The sequence below is a fragment of the Rhinoderma darwinii genome, chromosome 6 (genome assembly GCF_050947455.1).
Source record: "Rhinoderma darwinii isolate aRhiDar2 chromosome 6, aRhiDar2.hap1, whole genome shotgun sequence".
NCBI lineage: Eukaryota > Metazoa > Chordata > Amphibia > Anura > Rhinodermatidae > Rhinoderma > Rhinoderma darwinii.
Window position 1 is genome coordinate 21,323,830 of NC_134692.1, and position 19,815 is coordinate 21,343,644.

The 19,815-nt window shown below is 44.0% G+C and overlaps 1 protein-coding gene across 2 annotated transcripts in view; it reads left to right on the forward strand.

Moving 5' to 3' along the window:
* The first annotated feature begins 784 nt into the window (after window positions 1–784).
* Window positions 785–19,815, forward strand: part of RIF1 (replication timing regulatory factor 1) — a 46,398-nt gene continuing 27,367 nt past the window's right edge. The window contains exons 1-17 of one of the 2 annotated variants that reach the window (XM_075829274.1): window positions 785–955; window positions 4,137–4,251; window positions 6,456–6,534; window positions 6,950–7,046; window positions 9,034–9,164; window positions 9,256–9,347; window positions 10,608–10,797; window positions 10,988–11,080; window positions 11,167–11,305; window positions 12,112–12,263; window positions 12,452–12,557; window positions 13,456–13,629; window positions 13,711–13,821; window positions 13,914–13,976; window positions 15,183–15,283; window positions 15,369–15,455; window positions 16,564–16,637. In XM_075829274.1, coding sequence (XP_075685389.1) covers window positions 4,145–4,251; window positions 6,456–6,534; window positions 6,950–7,046; window positions 9,034–9,164; window positions 9,256–9,347; window positions 10,608–10,797; window positions 10,988–11,080; window positions 11,167–11,305; window positions 12,112–12,263; window positions 12,452–12,557; window positions 13,456–13,629; window positions 13,711–13,821; window positions 13,914–13,976; window positions 15,183–15,283; window positions 15,369–15,455; window positions 16,564–16,637 — 1,796 coding nt within the window. In that variant the 5' untranslated portion in view covers window positions 785–955; window positions 4,137–4,144. The remainder of the gene's footprint in view (window positions 956–4,136; window positions 4,252–6,455; window positions 6,535–6,949; window positions 7,047–9,033; window positions 9,165–9,255; window positions 9,348–10,607; window positions 10,798–10,987; window positions 11,081–11,166; window positions 11,306–12,111; window positions 12,264–12,451; window positions 12,558–13,455; window positions 13,630–13,710; window positions 13,822–13,913; window positions 13,977–15,182; window positions 15,284–15,368; window positions 15,456–16,563; window positions 16,638–19,815) is intronic. The other variant, XM_075829275.1, reaches the window with a different exon arrangement.

Here is a 19,815-nt window from a genome sequence, read left to right on the forward strand (position 1 = left end):
TAAGTCATGGATTTTTCGCTCTCTTTTTATACACCCTAAAATCCTATTTGCTTTTGCAGCTGCTGCTTGACATTGAGTGCTGCTGCTTAGCTTATTTGATACCAGAATCCCCAGGTCCTTCTCTTGTTCCGTTATCTCCAGTTTTATTCCATTTAATGTATATGAAATAATACAATTATTGCTTCCTTGGTGCATTACTTGGGGCGACATCCAAGGAGCGGCACCAAGCGGAGATAGGTCTCCAGGAGTGGGTTGGCGTGTCTGTTTCTCCAAATGCTGTACATATTGATAATGGCAATTTATGGAGCGATTTCAAAAGTAATAGAGGTAATATCCGGAAAAATTGACCGACTCCTAAAAGTCCTTTAATTGCCACCCCATCTCTCCCTCTTCAATAATAGGCCACGTTTTACCATCGGAATCACCGCTAAACTTTTGCCATGTAAAATATAAAACAAGATTTAAAAAAAAAACGTAAGGCAAAATAAAATAATAAAAAGTCACAATTTTACCAGAAATATGTCTGAACTTGTTACATGGAGGCAGATTGTTATCAGCCCCATCGATAAGTTCTGTGTTCTACTATCTTGTCTCTGGCTTCCTATACCTCCGCTCAGAGCTCTATTGACGAGCACATCGACCAGCTCGGTACTCTGTTAATCAGTTTCGCTTCAAGCTCTCCTCTCCAGTCTGGCTTCCAATCGATTCGCTCGGCGTGTTGATTATTCATTTATGTCAATACCAATCGACGAGCTCGGTCCTCCATTAGTGAGCCCCCTGCTTTTCATCCAATCTGGCGCCATTTTAGTCGGCGGGAGCTGAAGGGGGAGGTGTCAGCAGAGCGCGGGTAAATCAGGAGGCGACAGCAGCAGCGGCAGCAGCATCAGTGGCCGCGGCTCGGGATAGCGGCGCTCCTGTGTCTCGGGCCTCCCCGGTAGTGTTGATTTCAGAACGGGTGAGCCTGGGAGGGGGCTGTTGAGGGGAATGGGGACCTTGTGGTAGTCCATGTGATCCCGGCGGTCTTGGAGTTAAAGAGGGCTGGTGACATGGAGTGGATCGTGTCTTCTGGACATCATGTCAGACAACCAGTCACTTCATGTGTAACTTATAAAGAGGTTCTGCAGCAGCTGAGATGGCTGATGGGTGTGCACATGGAGCAGACTGAGGATGGCCTGGGTTGTTATATTTGGGACTACAAGTCCCAGCGTGCCTTATCAATTAAGGAGCATTAGATTGATTTTGATTGTTTTATATGAGACCATGTGACTTGTTAAAGGGGATGTCTATATTAGAGCCTGCGGATGCCATAGTGACTGTCTCCTCGGGGTCCCTATTAGTCAGATCAGAGGAGTCTTCTCCACCATGTAACCCCCCCCCCATGTCAGGTAACATGGACACCGGCCACCCTCCTGACGGTCAGCTGACTGGGGGGGGGGGTTGTCCGCTTTGGAGATCCAGCGCAGTTTCTCCGGTGACAGTACCGGTGTGTTATTTACGTGCTTTGTATGTGACCGCTGCAGCAAATCAAAGGGCTCAGAAGCCACATGTTGCATTTCGGACATTACGCCAAAAATACGTCACAGTAGAGCCCCCATGAGCCCTTTAAATGGCTGCAGCAGTTACATGTTAAACAGATGGTTACTAGCGGCAACCGTAGCCTACAATGATATCTGTTTAACGTATATCATTAATAGGGTCGTGAGATTTCATAACGTGCGCCATTAAACGCTGCGGTGACGGATGTCGCTGTTAGGCCGTGAATAAGGGCCCATTCACATCACCGTTCCGGGGTTCCGTCGGGTGAACCCCGCAATGGAAAGTGACAGCACAGCTTCCGCTTCAGTCACCATTGATCTCAATGATGACGGAAACATCGCTAATGCTTTCCGTTCGTCACCATTCCGGCAGGTTTCCGGTTTTCTTATGGAATCAATAGCGCAGTCGACTCCGCTGCAAATGTAATGGTGTGAGCAGAGAGGAGAACCATGTAAACAATAAAGGGGTCACGGCCCCTTCACATAGCTGATCGCCGGGGTACTAATGGTCAGGCCCCCACTGATCTAATATTGCTGGCTATCCTAAGGATAAGTCATCAATCTTAATCACTCCTTCTATGATCGTCAACCCCCAAGGACTGTGACAGGTGTCATCCCCTGCTGTGTCAGAATATACATACACATGGAGTTCCCCTTTAATTTCTGATAGTAAGCATAGCAGGTAATAAGATTGATGGGTGTCACGTGACACCCCCCCCCCCCCCGTGACCATGCTCATGGAGTACGAGGATCGTGTGTACGTTATTATGTTAAAGAAAGTGCGGGGCTTAATTTCAGTCCAGGGGGTCCCCAATTTGCAGCCATAATTGAACGGCTTTGGTTTGTCAAGCATATGAGCGTGCTCGCATAACGCACTGATGGCCAGAGAAGCCGAAATCTGTAGTTCCTCGATGTGTGACGAGACGTTGGCTCTGTAATAAAGGTGACACACGTGCGCCTCCGTGTTCGTTGGTTCGTGCGTCGCTCTTCTGGTGTAGTTAAGGCCAAAATGGAGAAAATTGCGACTTGGACAGTTAGAGCGTGTTCACACGCAGAGCTTCCAGGCGTTTTTTTGAGGCGTAAAAGCCTGCATTCATCTGGCCATTGAATTCAATGGGCTGTTCACACGACCGTTTTTTTAAAGGACCGTGTGAAGTTCCCGTAAACAAATTTGGGACGTCCGATTTTTGGCCGTTTTCATGGATCCCTGAATAGATTTAAAGTGCAGCTAAACGTTTGACAAACTTCTCACATGTCATAGTGACATGTCAGAAGATTGGATTGGTGGGGGTCCGAGCACGGAGACCCCCACCAATTGCTAAAATGAAGCAGCTAAAGTGCTTGTGTGAGCGTTCAGGCGCTTCGTGTCTGTTCGGAGTCCGTACTCCGATACATCGGCTTTCCAGAAAAAGGCAAACAGACACGAAGCGGCTGAGCGCTCACACAAGCACTTCAGCTTAGTTCTAGTGATTGGTCGGGGTCTCCGCGCTCGGACCCCCACCATTCCAAACTTCTGACGTGTCAGAAGTTTGTCAAACGTTTAGCTACACTTTAAGGGTATGTTCACACGAGGGCGTCCGTAACGGCTGAAATTACGGGGATGTTTCCGCCTGAAAACATCCGCGTAATTTCAGCCGTAACGGCATGTGCAGGCGCTTGAACGCCGCGTCCATTACGGACGTAATTGGCGCTGCTATTCATTGGAGTCAATGAATAACGGCTCCAATTACGGCCAAATAAGTGACAGGTCACTTCTTTGACGCGGGCGTCTATTTACGTGCCGTCATTTGACAGCGGCGCGTAAATTACACCTCGTGTGAACAGACAAACGTCTGCCCATTGCTTTCAATGTGCAGATGTTTGTCAGCGCTATTGAGGCGCTATTTTCGGATGTAATTCGGGGCAAAAACGCCCGAATTACGTCCGTAATCAGTGTGTGTGAACATACCCTAAGAGATCTGTGAAAACGAGTCCTGCACGGGTGTGAATCGGATGTGAAAAAAGTCTGTTTTTCATGGCAGATGGACATGTGCGGAATCTGACTACAGCCTTCGCACGGCACACTTAGAATAAAGTGGAAGGGTTTATGCTTAATGGCCGCTGGCGAAAAACGCAGTGAAAATCGGCGTGCAGGCAGAGGAAAATCTGACTAAAAATTCCAAACAAATTTTGAGGCAGATTTTCCGCCTGCAAAAAAACTGTGTGAACCCGGCCTAATGCCAGAGTATTTTGACGAGTTTTTTGACGCGGAAACCGCGTCACAGAACTAGTCAAAAACGGCCTGAAAATGCCTCCCATTGATTTCAATGGGAGGCATCGGCGGCTTTTTCCCGCGAGCAGTAAAACTGCCTCACGGGAAAAAGAAGCGACATGCCCTATCTTCGGGCGTTTACGCCTCTGACCTCCCATTGACTTCAATGGGAGGCAGAGAAAGCTTATTTCGCTGTGTTTTATGCCCGCAGATATTCCTCCTGCAAAATACCCCGTGTGAACATAGCCTAACACTTGTGGTCGTATATATTGTTTTTGTTTTTTTTTGTTTTTTTTTTCATTGAAAAAGTTTTTGTTTGTAAAACGTTTTGTTTCTGACTTGACATTTAGGAAAAAAAATGGCTGCTGTGTTGGATGATTCACATTTGGTGCCTTTACTAGAAACATTAGAGGACTCCTCTACCTCGCACACAGAAAAGACAGATGCCTACCTCTCCATTGCCAAGTGAGTGACTATTGCTGGATGTAATGTTCAGCCTGGGGATACATCGTTTTTATGTTTGCGTTTGTTTCAAAACTTTAATGTAAAAAGGTGTTACAAGGACGCAGAGAAAGTTGAGCCCCCCCCTCCCCCACCACCACCCACACTTAGTGATTGACAGTTCTCCCTGCAGACCATCTCATACATCTGTATCCGTGCTGTGTAAAGCTGCCGTACTGGGTCAGTGCACGTGGCACGTCCGATGAAAGCCGACTGGAGATCTAATGTGACTGGGGATCTCCCGACTCTCCTCCCGATGACCCTCCTCCCGTCTGTTGGGGGCGAAAAAAGGATCGGTTATGCTGGATTCCCAAACCTTTTACCTTCTCTCCATTAAAATAAACATGCGGCGAGCGTGCATGGTAATGGTGGAGTCAGGAGCATCTAATGCCAACAGCGATCTAGAGTGTACGGGCGTCTTAAAGGAGTATTCCCGCCTTAAACATATATAGAGAATATGCCATGTCTGATAAATGCAGGTCCCAGCTCCTATATCCAGAGCCGGGGTCACCTGAACCTCGCCGGACGCAGTTCTTTAAATGGGGTGATTTATGGAGGTTTTCTAATATATAAGGCCCTCAAAGCCACTTCTGAACTGGTCCCTGAATAAATAGGCTTTTGAAATTTTCTTGAAAATTTTTCACAAATTTATCGACCAAATTTTTTTCACTAACAAAGTACAATTTGGCACAAGAAAACCATCTCAGAATCGCTTGGATAGGTAAAAGCGTTCCAGAGTTATTACCACAAAGACAGACATGTCAGATGTGAAAAAATCGGCCAAAACAGGCTGCGTCCTTAAATCCTCATCCCATGAGACGTTTATAACATATCCACAGGATATGTCAGATAGGTGTGGGACCCGCATCTATCTTAAAAAAGGGGCCCCCTCATCCCCGTTCGGCCACTCTGTGTTGCGGCTGAATGAGGTGAATTCCGACCATGAAAAAGGTTATATGGTCGGGAGTTGCGTAATCAGAGTAACTTGCTGGGTTACGCTGTTTCCGTAAGTCCCATAGAACTGAATGGTAGTTATGGAAACAGCGTAGCCCAGCAAGTTACTCAGATTATGTAACTCACGACCATATAACCTGGAAGTGGCCGGGAGTCAGCGAGATCAGACCAAGCTAGGACGGGGTTTAGGGGGCCCCCTTCTAGAGATGGGTGTGGGACCCGCATCTATCTGACATTTGACACGTCCCGTGGACATGTCATAAATGTCCCTCAAGGGAAAAGCCCTTTAAGGGCTTAAAAATAAACTTTTTACAATAACCATTAGAATAAAAGTCTCAATACATAAAATATACACAATCGGTATCGTCGCGACCGTAACAACAAATTTATATCATCATTTATGTTTATGCTGTTAAAAAAAAACTAAAGAAAAACCTTTCTTTCACTTATTAATGTGAGGCACACGGAGGTTCAAAATTCATCACACCTCGCGCCTCCTCACATCAGAAAATGGAAGAACTTTTTTTTTTTATTATTGTTGGCTATCGTTTTGGTATAGAGTATTGCAATACTACACAGAGTATCGGTATCGAAGTCCAAATTCTTGTGTCGTGACATCCCTAATGTGCGCTCCTCTCTCCTTTCTGTTCTATGGGAGTTACAGAAACTGCTGAGCAAGCGTGCTCGGCTGTTTCTGCAACTCCCATTGAAGTAAGTGGATAGGGCGACACACAAGCGCGCCTACCTCTCCATCCATCCATTCACGTGTGGTGGCCGCCTAGCCTGCCGGGATGACCGTGGCATGACCCCCGTTCAGGGGAAAGTTTGGACTTTCATCTATTAGACCTTTATAGTATATTTCTGGATTTGTGACCGTCCAGAAAAATCCCTGCCCTCCTGATCACTACTTTATTTAGCATTTCTCCATTTCTTAAAAACTCCAGATACCTTTTATATACATATGTGAAAATAATACTAACTTTCTATACATTTCATCTATGTTGGCTGCCGACTTTATGGTTAGGCCATGTTTTATCCTTGGTGGATTTCAGTGCATGCCGCAGATCTTCATACCTACTCTATACCCAATATGTCCTGGTTGGAGGCATCTGGTGCTGGTTTTCTGCACTCCACCCGAGATGACAAATTGTCTATACTGATGAAGCAGAACCAGATTACCCGCTGTTTTTTTTTTGTTTTTTTTCTTGTTCTAGCCGTATTAGTGGAGAGGATGGCAAAGAGTTTACAGCCCTGGTTGGAAAACAATTCTCACGACTTTGCAAAGCTTTTAAGGTACGAAGATTAATTGTCCTGTTCTCGAATAATGCTGGACCCTAAAATTATAGATTATTTTCCTGGTATGTGACTGTGACCCCTTTTATTTAAGAAATGTATGTGAGAGCCATTCGCCCCTGTGCCTATTAATGCCTTTTTGGCACAACACCGCTCCTCTGCTACATGGTAATGGCTACTGGATCGGGAGTGGAGCTGTGCAAAGAAGAGAAGCCTAATCTGCAAGGGTCCTGTATACTAGGGAGTTGGGGGAGGGGATTTACAGGTCAGCCCTCCACGTATCTGTATGTTATGTGTAGATACTCCCCTGTAAATCTGGTTTGAGGCGGAAGCCCGGCTAATGCAGTCAACGTTTAATGTTTGTCGTTTCTCTTACTGGATACGTCGGTGTAAATAATCTTCTTCTATCTCCCAGACTCACATTGATCACCAGGATTCTGATCTCAGTAATGCGGCACTTCAGACGCTGGGATTTTGTGTTTTTAACAGTACGATCGCGTCTGGCGTATCAGGTAACTTCACGTTACGGAGTGTGCGGCTTTTTTTTGTATGTTCTTGCGCTTGATCTGTGTTTTATTGCTGGTATACAATTGTTATGTTGCCATTATATCTTGTGTTATGTACCTTCTGTTGCAGTGTCCTTTAGATACTTACATTATACTTTGGGGTTGGCTTACACATACTTCAAGAAAAGCAAGCCAGTGGTAGGAACCTGTTCCCCCCCCCCCCCCCCCCAATCTGAACACAGAGGTTGCAGCACTCTGAACAGACCACTCCGGTCACTTGGCCACTTTCTTGTTTACTTTGCTATATTTGCGTATTTTTTTTTTTTTATTTTTTTTTTTGCGAGCGCCAATCAACCAGACAGATCGTTGATCGGCGCTCGTTTGCTCCTGACACAAGGAGCTATGAATGGGGACTAGCGGTCGTCACTCCTATCGCTCGTCCGCATGCGTTTACACAGGTAGATGTGCTGCCAACGATAATATTTTACTTTTTTACAAACTATACGACCAGCAGATGAACGAGCGTTTGCTCGTTCATCTGCTGATCGTTCCCCTGTTTACACCGAGCAATAATCGTCAACGAGCGTTATATGAACGCTCCTCTGCACGATAATCGCCCAGTGTAAAAACCCCCGTAACCCAAGATTGGGAAATTGCTAAAGATAAAAATAGCAACACATGGCAAATGTTGCCGTTCTGCCGCAGAAATCGCAACTCCACTAAATAAAATGAAAAGCTTCTAGTTCCCCTGTTCTCCGTAGTCATGGCGATGTGTCCCCCTCTTCTCGGACTGGCCTACTGGGATGACATTTCATCCCATGTAGTCAAAAAGGAAGAAGCACGGCAGCACTTCTAACACAAGCTTGAGAAAGGTCCTGTCGGACTGAAACGCCGCATGGGGTGAATAAAGCTGCCGCTTGTTTTGGAGGTGCTGCCGTGCTGCTTTCTCTTTGCCTATTCCAAGGGACTTTGGATGAAGTTCTGTTGAGGCGTTCACCCATATCTTATCCAGTGCTGTCATATTGTTTTTTTTTGTTTCATCCCATGCGATTTCTGTCCTTGCAGTGGATGTTCTGCCTGAAAAACTGCACCACAATTTGGTGCGGTATTTCAGCCAGGGTTCCCAGCGGGTTCCAGGGTAGATACGCGGTGTACTTTTATCCTCCCTGTGTGAACACATCCTTAAGGATTCTGAAGGGTCTCCGTATTTTACAGCAAGGATAGCGATGCAGACTGTGCTTTATCTTGCCGTCAAAATACCGGAAAGCCAGACAGGTCCCTGTATTGCCACAGGTTGTCCCGTAAATCCTTTTCATACAAAGAGTCCTGAAATGCTGCGCGTTGCTGTTTTTAAAGTAATTTGTAGTGTTTCTAAAAATTAATACTACTTTTAATTATTTTGCTTTCCTGAGTCTTCCTTGGTGTTGCTGCCGGTGGAGGGGCTTTGGGCTGAATTAGTTCTTCTCTCCCCCCCCCCCCCCCCCCCCCCTCTGGCAGGTGACAAAATTGTCCCTTAATTTACAATCCTAACCATAAGAAAAGTCGTTTCCTCAGCTATACTGCCGTGTTACTGCAGAGACTCTGCTCCTTCCCTGACAAGCAGGGAGGAAAGCTATTTTTATTGGCTGCTCTGCAGTGAAGGGAGAATCACTATGCAGAGACCCGGCTGTGTGGAGAGCGACTGAGCAGTCTTGGCTACTAGCACTCCTCATTAGGATGACGTTCACATTGCTTACACTTTGAACACCAGGGGGCGCCATACTATATAAGTAAATGTAATAACTCCCTGGATTATTATAAAAAAAAATTTTTTTAATTCTCTAAATAAAGATAATCTTTGTGGGATAACTCGTGTGGGCTTTTTCAACTAAGCACTACAGATAAGTGTCTGATCAGTTCTATAGAGGGGCCAGCAGGTTAATGGTGCTGACAGATCTTCTTTAGAAATGTAAGATCATACGCCGCTAATCATACTTGTGTATTCCCCTTGTAGCATCTGAGGTGCAAGAATTGCTGTCTACACTAAACCGTATTGCTGTGAAAGCAGTCGATAAAAACTCATGCACTAGAGCACTTTGGGTAATTTCAAAACAAAACTTCTCCCCTGAAGAAGTTGGGAAGGTGGTAAGTGGTTTATTTTTTTTAATGTATGTTTCCATCTTGAAGCAGTGACTTGTCCCTTGATTGTGACGTGGTCGCTCTGTTGTCTTTTTAGGTTCCCTCTATACTTTCTACATTAGAAAACGTACTTAATAAAGATGTGCAGTCACTTGTCATTGCCTATGAAGCACTTAATGTTGTGATCAGGTAAGAAGAAATTCTGTCTACAGTGTTCACGTATGTCCTGTTCCAAATTTCCTGTCTGGACTGCAGTTCTCAGATGTTGCATGTCTTTATACTTTGTTGGTACCAGTTATATTGTGTGTATGGCGAGCCGACAGTTTGTCACCACATATGCTGCCCTCTCTGGCCGCAGCATGAAGTCGTGACAATCTGATTTCAGCTCTTATACGTACGTGCCTGTGGTGTACTTTTTTTTGTGAGATGTACACTCTCTTCTAATTATTATTTCTGAGCTGCAGACTATCCCTGTGTACAATAATAGGGAGATAGCTGTCAATCAGCGGGGGAGCCCGCAGCTCATGAGTACTGAGGACTCCTGTCTCACAGGGCGCTGGTGACTACAATAGTGCACCACAGACAAATATAACAGATGCAGAGCTGAAATGAGCATGTCTGTCACTACTTCATGCTGCCCTCAGAGGGCAGCATAAATCGGGCAACAAAATCCCTTTTAAAGGGGTTGTCCGAGCATGGACCGTTTTTTTTTTCCTCCTTGAAAACCTATCCTGTGGATAGATCAGTGTGTGATCGGTGGGTGTCCCAACACCCGGACCCTGCACCGATCAACTGCCTCCGGGCACCGGATGTCCATGCTGGCAGCAGAATGCTCCGGTCACTGTATAGCGGCTTAGCTGCAGCTCTACTCCTATACAAGTGCATAGGAGTAGTGGCAGTACTGCAGCATGGCCGCTATGCAGTGTAAGGAGCCATCTGCTTCCGGCACTGAATACTGTGGAACAGCTGATCGCTGCAGCATCCGGGTGTCTGACCCCCCCCCCCCCCCCCCCGATCATATACGGTGGCCTATACTGTGTATAGGTCATCAGTATGAATAACTGGTCCGTGCCCGGAAAACCCCCTATAAGCTGGCACATACACACAATATAGCTGTTGGCTGAATGGAGTGAGGTAAGTGCTGTTCAGAAACTTAGACCCACCCAAACTGACCTTTTGATTCCTTCAATGGAAGAAACCGGCAGGATACTTGTCCCCGTGCAGACGTTAGGTTGCCGTTCGCTCCAGCAGACATTGGATGTGTGGCCACAATGCTGTTATATTTGATTTCAGAAATTCTTTGTGGCCTGATGCCTTTTTTTTTAAAGTTGTTTTTTTAGTATATGTGATGCGAAGGCAAAAGTGTTTCCCAACCGCCTTCATCCGTATCCAACTACAGTATGCAGATACGTCAGTCCTGTGTTGTATTCAGCCTTTACTGTGTTTCAGGCTTTTGGAACAGAACCCTGGACAGATGACAACTGAAGCTGTTCGATGGGCCAAGTTAATTATTCCGCTAGTTGTTCATTCTGCACCCAAGGTTCGGATAAGAGCAGCAACAGTCCTAGAAATTGGAGTACCGCTGTTACTTCAGAAACCGCAGGAGGTGGCGGCGGTAACAGAACAGCTCATGACCTCTGTGAGTAATCTGATTGCATGCATTATTTAATGGGCTCTTCCACCCGTAGACATGGGATACAGTGGCCCTGTTTTGGGGAGTAGGTGGCAGAATTATTTTTTTTTTTTTCGATTCCTGGACAACCCCTTTAAATTTACATAATGCTTAGAAATAGTTTGTGCCAATAATACTATTTTCTCTTTTTATACAGAAAATTATTGCTGAGCTCCACAAACTGTTCTCATGTAAAAATGAGACCTATGTGCTGAAGTTGTGGCCCTTGTTCGTGAAGCTGCTAGGGAAGGTAATGGTTATTAACCGTTTGGGGTTGACTGTGGATCGGTGGTTTATTTTGGTTTACAGTAATGTATTTTCCTTTTTTGATATTAGACTTTGCATCGTAGCGGCACCTTTATTAACTCTTTGCTGCAACTGGAAGAACAGGGCTTCCGAAGCGGAACCCCAGCTGTGAAGAAAATTGCATTCATCGCTTGGAAAAGTCTTATTGATAATTTTGCGTTAAATCCAGGTAATCTACCGGTTTCTGTTCAATAATCCTATGAATTGTGCAACCAGCTGCTCCATAGACTGGCGCAGCAGAAAATGTGTAATAAACAATTGTGGATCGTGATATAGCAGAAGTAACGCACCTGTACAACCCCCCCCCCCCCCCCCGTTGCTTATATAGTGGCAACATATTCCATGTTGCTGTAGAGAATGAGAATTGTTGGTCTGATTTGAACCCACAACCCAGTGTTGTATAGGGATAGTGCTGCCTCTTTTCCAAATGTAGACCTGCTGGCAATCCGCTTGTTATATCTAGGGGCAGCTGTGGGCAGCCGCACCTCTCCCAGCTGCTGGCACTACTGTTATTACATGGATGCCCATTCATTACTTGGCTGTTCCCTGGGCCACACGCAGTACTATGCCTGAGCTATATCCGACCTGATGTCTCTAGACATACGCACCAAATTCTATCACTACATTTCATGTACTTTGCGTTTTGTATGAGCGTCACAGATTTGCGAATGTGAACTGGGATGTAGCGCCTCTGGGATCGGTTGGCTTCCCAAGTACGTACGGTGGCATGAGGCTGTGAGCTCATCCGTTAACCCAGAGGATTGAGACCCCACAATGGCGGTGCCAGGGTGGTAAATAAAATGACAAAGTAAGAACATTGGAACATCTGCCATCGAGAGAACCACTTGAATTCTAGGTGTAGGTTCGCTGCTGTGGTAGAAAGTGATGGGTAACAATGGTCCGATCTTAGCTATTTGTGTTCTTTTCATGTTGTGCAATTTTTTTCTAATGCATGCACATTATTTAATATCTCAGATATACTCTGCAGTTCGAAGCGACTAAAACTACTTATGCAGCCATTAAGTTCTATCCACGTTAAGACCGAGCTTCTGGCTCTCACAAAAGTCGAGGTCTGGTGGTATCTGCTGATGCGTCTGGGCTCTCAGCTGCCCGCTCACTTTGAACAGGTAACTATGCTCCGCTCTGGTGCTCCTCTAACCCGGGCATTACAAGTGGTAGAAACAACCCAAAAACTAAAATGTTACTATCACTTTTTTTTTTTTTGTATTAACTAAGCTGTAGCCTTAAATCGGATGAAGTTTTTTTTAGTTCATAATGAGGTAGATGGCTTACGGAACTTAATCTCTTTGCTCAGGTCTGTTTACCGCTAATTCAAAGTGCATTAAGCGTAGACTCTTCTTCAACGACGCCATTACGTTCCGCCAACCAGAGTCTGACTTCATCAACACCTCTTCAGAAAGGTAAAACACGTCATAAACCAGCCGCACGGTGTTCAGTGGGCATGATCTGTTGTCTTACTACTGCCTTATGTCTTGTATAGTCTAATTTTTTTTTTACAGGTTTGCTTAAACGGGAACTAAACTTTCAAAGAACTTTTGGCATGTCAAGAAGTCTTGATCAGTAGGGGTCCGAGCACTGGTACCCCACTGATTATTAAAACCAATCTGGTTAGCACTGTGCCGGTTAGTTTCTGACCAACTTTCCTCTGAGCGGTGTACGGGCTCAATAGAAAGTCAATGAGCCCGTACACCGCTCGCTCGGCTTTAAAAAGGAAAGCTGATCAGAAACCGAGCACAGCGCTCACCCGAGTGCTTCTGCCACTTCGTTTTAGCGATTTAATAGGGTTCTCAGTGCTCGAACCCCCACTGATCAACTTTTCTGACGTCGCTATGACATGCCAAATTTTTTTAATAAAAGTTTATAATTCTATATTATGCCCTAAACATTTTTTACTTCTGATCAATGTGTTACCAAGTCTTAAACATACATTTTTATGCTAAAGTTTTTTGCTGATCATAAAGTGGTGAAATTGCATCCTTTGGGTGATGCTCTCAGAAGACTATATATTATATAATTCAAACATCAGTGATCGTACGCTCCCCCTAGTGGTTCCTACAGGAAACCAGGAATGTATCATTTTTACCTCCTGGTTTTGTGTAGAGCAGATGATTTGGGGCTCTATTAGAAAATGGAAATCCTATTTATGGTACTTCTATTATAAAGAGATATTTTGAAACAATAAAAATAAAGCTACTTTATTAGATACGAAACTCTAAGGCCACATTTTATGTATTAGATCTAGTAAGTGTTAAATAGTGAAACCTGTGAGTTATAATCTCTTGTTACTGCTGTTTTTAGGAAGCTTCCCCTTCGGCAGTCCAACAACCCCAAAAATAAACTTGAATTCCAGCCTTCTGGCGACTGTTGCGTTTCCGTCAGTTCATCTCCTGGGCGTTGAGATGATGCTTCATTTCCTCCTGGGTCCAGAGGTGGTTCAGTTTGCTGCTCAGCACAAGCTTGCGCTTAGTTTAGGTATGTGATCGTTGAATGTTTTTTGGTTTATTAGATCTTCTTTGTTCCTTCACTAAAGAGCATATTAAATCTCTTCTGCAGAACCTCTCCAGCATCGCTTGGTCAGCAGCTCGACGTTCTTCACAAAACATGCGGGCACACTTTTTGGCGCTGTACAGGATGGCTTTATTACCATAGGAAAAGATGCCTCAGGTAAATCTTTCAGCCTCCTCCGGTAACCAACCAATTATTGGATACAATTTATATATTTTTGATGTGCAAATTTTTACTGTAATATTTTTCAGGTGCGGTTCTTCATGCTGTTTGGAAGGACATGATAGAATTTGTAAAGACAGCAATGGAAACAGGTACTATAGATTTCATATTTTTTTTTTACCACCTTTAATGGAGGTTGATGTTGGGCTTAAGCCGCCCATACCCATTAGATTCAGTAGATATTCGCCTGACCAATGCGTATTTTGGTTTCCTGACTTTTGCCCCTGACACCAAATCTCAGGGGCGGAGGGGGTTGGACATGTTGGATTTACTTTGTCCCAGTGGGAGATTAGCGGCTGCCAATGGTGTCCCGCATGTAGGATGTGTGAATAGAGACCCCTTTACAAATTCCACTCCTATACAGAATCCTGGTATATGGACCTCCATCCCTGCAGTTCTGGTCCCGAAGATCGGTGCAGATATAAATATTGACAAGTTGCAGTTCCACACGGGCTCAGTTATTTCTAAGCTTTAGATTACTAAAATATTTAGTCTTTCCCACATACACAGGATGTTTAATAAATGTCTGACAGATGGGGGTCCCACCACCCCGGCTTGCTCCGCTGGTTTTTATAACTTCCCCATAGACTTATTGAAGAAGCTGCGCACGTCGGCATTCTGTCTTCGCCTTGACGTGGCCAGAAGTGGCGGCCTCTGCTTGCAAAACCGGTCAGCGGACCCCTGTTTTCTTAAAAGGGTGGGGTTCCTAGAGATGCGACCCTCCATCTATCATGTTTATGGCATATCCTGTGGCAATGAAATAACTGTAAGGCCATGTTCACATGGTATTTGTTCAGGCAAAAAAAATACGAGACAGATTTTTAAGAGAAAAACGCCTCTAAAATCCTGCCATTCTTAGAGCTGTTTTTCAAAGTGTTTGAAAAAGGTGGTAAATACTCATGTAAAATGCTTCAGCAACGGACATGTCACCCCTTTGTCAAACTTTTTTATTTTTATTTACACGCAGCGTTTTTATAATTCAGCAGTATTAAAATACACTTTGTATGAACTCGTGTATTTCCCATTGACATCAATGGGAAACTGTTTGCAGGTGTATTTCAAGATCGTTTTATGCCAAAAAATATGGCGTGTGAACATGGCCCAAGATGTGAAATTCCACTTTAAACACTTGTAGTACTTTATTATCCTTTTATGTGGTATGATAGGGAATAATATAACCAATTTACAATAAACCTTATGTCTTACATATCGGTGTTCATCCGGGTGCTCTACCTTTTTATATAGCCGTTCTGTATTCGAGTGATTTGTTGATTCTAATTTTTACTCATTGCTAATAGGAAGCAAGAAAGAAAGGCAAGGCTCAGACGTACTGACGGTCTTGCTGCAAACGTTGAAAAACATCATTGCAGCCGACGTTCTTCAAGTGGAGAAGTGTCTGGTAAGTCCAAAACTAAAGTGGTAAATCGGATTCCTTTTATTTAGAATATTAAGTTTTTATAAAATTCTTTCCCTTTTTCCACCAGAGTCTGCTTGAATGCACCGTGAAGGGACTTCCTCAGAAAGTGCTCGCGTCTGCAGCTTATCAGGTGGCAAATATGGATCTTCTTAATGTAAGAAATTGTTAGGCATTTGCCACTTCGGTGCGATTTGGATCAATCTTTTGCACTTCTATAAAGGACCAATAACTCTAAAATCCAACAGTAGTTTTTAATTAGTATCCAGGCAAAATGTAATGGAGGTCAGAGCCGCACAAACCTCCCCATGGTTTTGAGGCGGACGTTAAAATGCTGCGTAAAGCTGACCTTGGGGCGAAGTTATGGCGTGTTGATGATCTGGCATTAAAAAAAATAATAATAATAATTGTGCAATGGCCTTTCTGTTCTGATAGAGCGTAAGCTACATGCACAAGTTCCGTATTTGGCTGCGGAAAATACGCCGCAAAACCAAGAAATTGGCAGGAAAAAAGGCACCCGAAGGTTTTTTTTGTTTTTTTTTACACACTTTGCTTCGTAAATTGCAGCGTTTCCATGCTGCCGGTTTTGCTGCGTATTTCTGTAGAACTACAGGGATAGAAATCACAAACTGAGTCGCAAGAAATTGACATGCTGCGGTTCCAGGAATACGCACCGTGGGTCAATTTACGTCCCAAAAAAATACCGCAGCGAGGGTGAGAGATTACCTGGAATCTCATTGACTATGCTGGTACTGTATTGCGCGGCACTTTTGCCGCACGCAAATACGTGTGGCAAAACTGCACGTAATACGCATCGTGTGCATTGACTCTAAATGACCCACATGCTGCACCGTATTATTGGATGTTGATGGCAATGTTCGTTTAAGCACCCTGCATAGTCTCACAAGCCTGCGCACGCGCACCCTCGGCTGAGAATAGGAACTTCTACTTTATTGTGGTGTTTGCTAAGAAGCAATTAGAATCATTACTACGGCTAACAGAGTGCAACGGGGACCCGGCTCATCCATTCATTTGAATGGTTATCAAGTGATACTGCACTCTGCTCTCCTCCCCCCCCCCCCCCCCCCCCCCAGTCTTTCAAATAGTGTTTTAGGTTTATTGGTCTTTTATTACACAGGGCGCTCATTTGCCTCTGTGATGTGCAGTTTCTGTGGCCCTTAAGAGTTTTTATAGACATATTTGTGAACATTCAATCCCTGCGTTTGTTGCTTGTGCGTTTTCTTTACATAATCTATTTATTGTAGGGAACTCCAGCCCTGTATTTAATCCAGCTTCATTTTCACCCTGGACTTCTGGAGCGTGTTGTTATGGAGGAGAGGTAAATTGCTGCAGGCTTATGTGCGTTTTGATGTCTTTGATTTTCATTATGTTTAAAGTCACGTTCACATGTCGTTTGTTGTGCAGGAAAGTACAATCCGAGCGCGTTTTACAAAAGCCCGTTCATGTGCTGGGGGAGAACTTGAGGGACTGCTGCAAATGATAAAATCCAAAGCACATCTCTATTCTGCTGCAGAGTGGTCTGGGTTTTTTTTTTTTTATGGATTTCACCCTTGGCATTCCAATGGGTGAGGGTAAAATCCACACTTTGTAATCTTCCCTGTTCCACTTGAATTTTGCCTTTAACCTTTTAAGGACTGAGCCATTTTTGACTTTTTCCGTTTTTCACTCCCAGTATTCCAAGAGCCATAACTTTTTATTATTTTTGTATTTTTAAATATTTCCGTCAAATATCCATTTCCTGGACAATCTCTTGGTGGGCGCTCTATCCAGAGTACTACCTTTTAGTGCCTTTGATTGGATTAACAGCAGAGAGAAGTCGTCCCTGGTGCCAGTCCAGCACATGTTATTCAAGGGAGTTATTCTCTCCATCAGGTCTACCAAGTATTCCTCCTGCAAGAGCAGATCAGTGCCAATCAAGTCGGGTGGCTCTCCTGAGGGATTTTTTTTCTTTGCTTCTGCATGTGGGCACTGGGCAAGATGGTGTCCGTTTACAAGGCGATTCCTTAACCCCAAATTCACACGTAGCCTCTGCTTGCGGACATGATCTATCATGGCGATTTCGGCTGCGTCACAACCTCCTTTCCATGGGTCCACTATGCCCACCTGACTTTTCCTAAGTTTAGTTTAACAACGTGGCTGTTCAAGCCGGTGTTTTGAGGTCTTGCGTTTTCTAACCCTGTCATTAGATGCTTCTTGTCTGAAAACCACAATCGGCCAAGGTACATCACCGCACCGGTGGAAGAGGTGGCCAGGTATGCCTCTATCCTTTCCCAACTCATGTTGGCTGTTTGTTCCCAGGTCAAGATGCTTTTGCTGCCCTATCTGAAGGCCGCATAAACTAGTGCCAGAGACCCGCATTCCAACGCTGTATTACTTGGCAATGTTTAGTAGTTTAAAAAAAAAATTAGACTTTCTCAAGCAGCCCCGTATTCATGAGTTGTGGCTGGCCCTGCCAATGTCCGATGATTGGCCACGTTCTCCCTAGACTGTACAAAGGGAGAAAGCTGGCAGTCAGGGGTGGCCGGGGCTACCCGCAGCTCAGGCGTACAGGCTGCATGACCAAAATAAATCTACTTTATTCTGCCCTCAGGCCAGCATAAACCTGGTGACAGATTCTCTTTAACCCCTTCAGGACACATTTATTTTATTTTTTCACTCCACCTTCCAAGAGCCATAACTTTATTTTTTTATTTTTTCAGTCAGGTCTTTTACGGGAGGAGTTGTAGCTTTTAACCCCTTCAGGACACAGCCTGTTTTGGCCTTCAGGACGCAGCCAATTTTTTCAAATCTGACATGTTTCACTTTATGTGGTAATAACTTCGGAATGCTTTTACCTATCCAAGCGATTCTGCGATTGTTTTCTCGTGACACATTCGACTTTATGTTACTGGCAAAATTTGCTCGATACATTAAGTATTTAATTGTGAAAAACACCAAAATTTAGCGAAAAATTGCAAAAATTTGCATTTTTCTAAATTTATATGTATCTGCTTGTAAGACAGATGGTAATACCACACAAAATTGTTGCTAATTAACATCCCCCATATGTCTACTTTAGATTGGCATCGTTTTTTGAACAGCCTTTTATTTTTCTATGACATCACAAGGCTTAGAAATTTAGCAATTTCTCACATTTTCAAGAAAATTTCAAAAGGCTATTTTTACAGGGGCCAGTTCAGTTGTGAAGTGGATTTTAGGGCCTTATATATTAGAAACCCTCTAAGTCACCCCATTTTAAAAACTTCACTCCTCAAAGTATTCAAAACAGCATTTAGAAAGTTTCTTTACCCTTTAGATGTTTCACAGGAATTAAGGCAAAGTAGATGTGAAATTTTCAAATTTCTTTTTTTTTTTTTTTTGAAGAAATTAATTTTTCATCTATTTTTTTTGTAACACAGAAAGTTTTACCAGAGAAACGCAACTCAATATCTATTGCCCAGATTCTGCAGTTTTTAGAAATACTCCACATGTGGCCGTAGTGCACTTACTGACTGAAGAACAGACCTCAGAAGCAAAGGAGCACCTAGAGGATTTTGGGGCCTCCTTTTTTATTAGAAAATATTTTAGGCACCATGTCGCGTCTGAAAGGCTCTTGCGGCGCCAAAACAGGGGAAATCCCCCAAAAGTGACCCCATTTTGGAAACTATACCCCTTGAGGAAATTATCTAGGGGTATAGTGAGCATTTTGACCCCGCAGGGTTTTTGGAGAAATTATTGGAAGTAGGCCGTGAAAATGAAAATCTACATTCTTTCAAAGAAAATGTAGGTTTAGCTAATTTTTTCTAATTTCCACAAGGGCTAAAAGGAGAAAATGCACCACTACATTTGTAAAGCAATTTCTCCCGAGTAAAACAATACCCCACATGTGGTAATAAACGGTTGTTTGGACACACGGCAGGGCTTAGAAGGGAAAGAGTGACATTTGGTTTTTGCAGCTCAAATTTAGCAGGAATGGTTTGCGGAGACCACGTCGCATTTGCAAAGCCCCTGAGGTACCAAAACAGTGAAAACACCAAAAAAGTGACTCCATTTAGGAAACTACACCCCTTGAAGAATCCATCTAGGGGTGTAGTGAGCATTTTGAACCCACAGGGGTTTCATAGATTTTATTAGAATTGGGCAGTGAAGATAAAAAAAATACTTTTTTTTCCAATAAGACGTAGCTTTAGCTCTAAATTTTTCATTTTCTCAACAAATAAAGGAATAAAAAAAAAACAACAACATTTGTAAAGCAACTTCTCTGGAGTACGGCAATACCCCATTTGTGGTCATAAACTGCTGTTTGGGCACACGGCAAGGATCTGAAGAGAAGGAGCGCCATTTGGCTTTTGGAGCACAGATTTTGCTGGATTGGTTTCTTGACACCATGTCACTATTGCAAAGCTCCTAAGGTGTCAGTACAGTGAAAACTCCCCAAAACTGATTCCATTCACAAAACTACACCCCTTGAGGAATTCATCTAGGGGTGTAGTGAGCATTTTGACCCCACAGGTGTT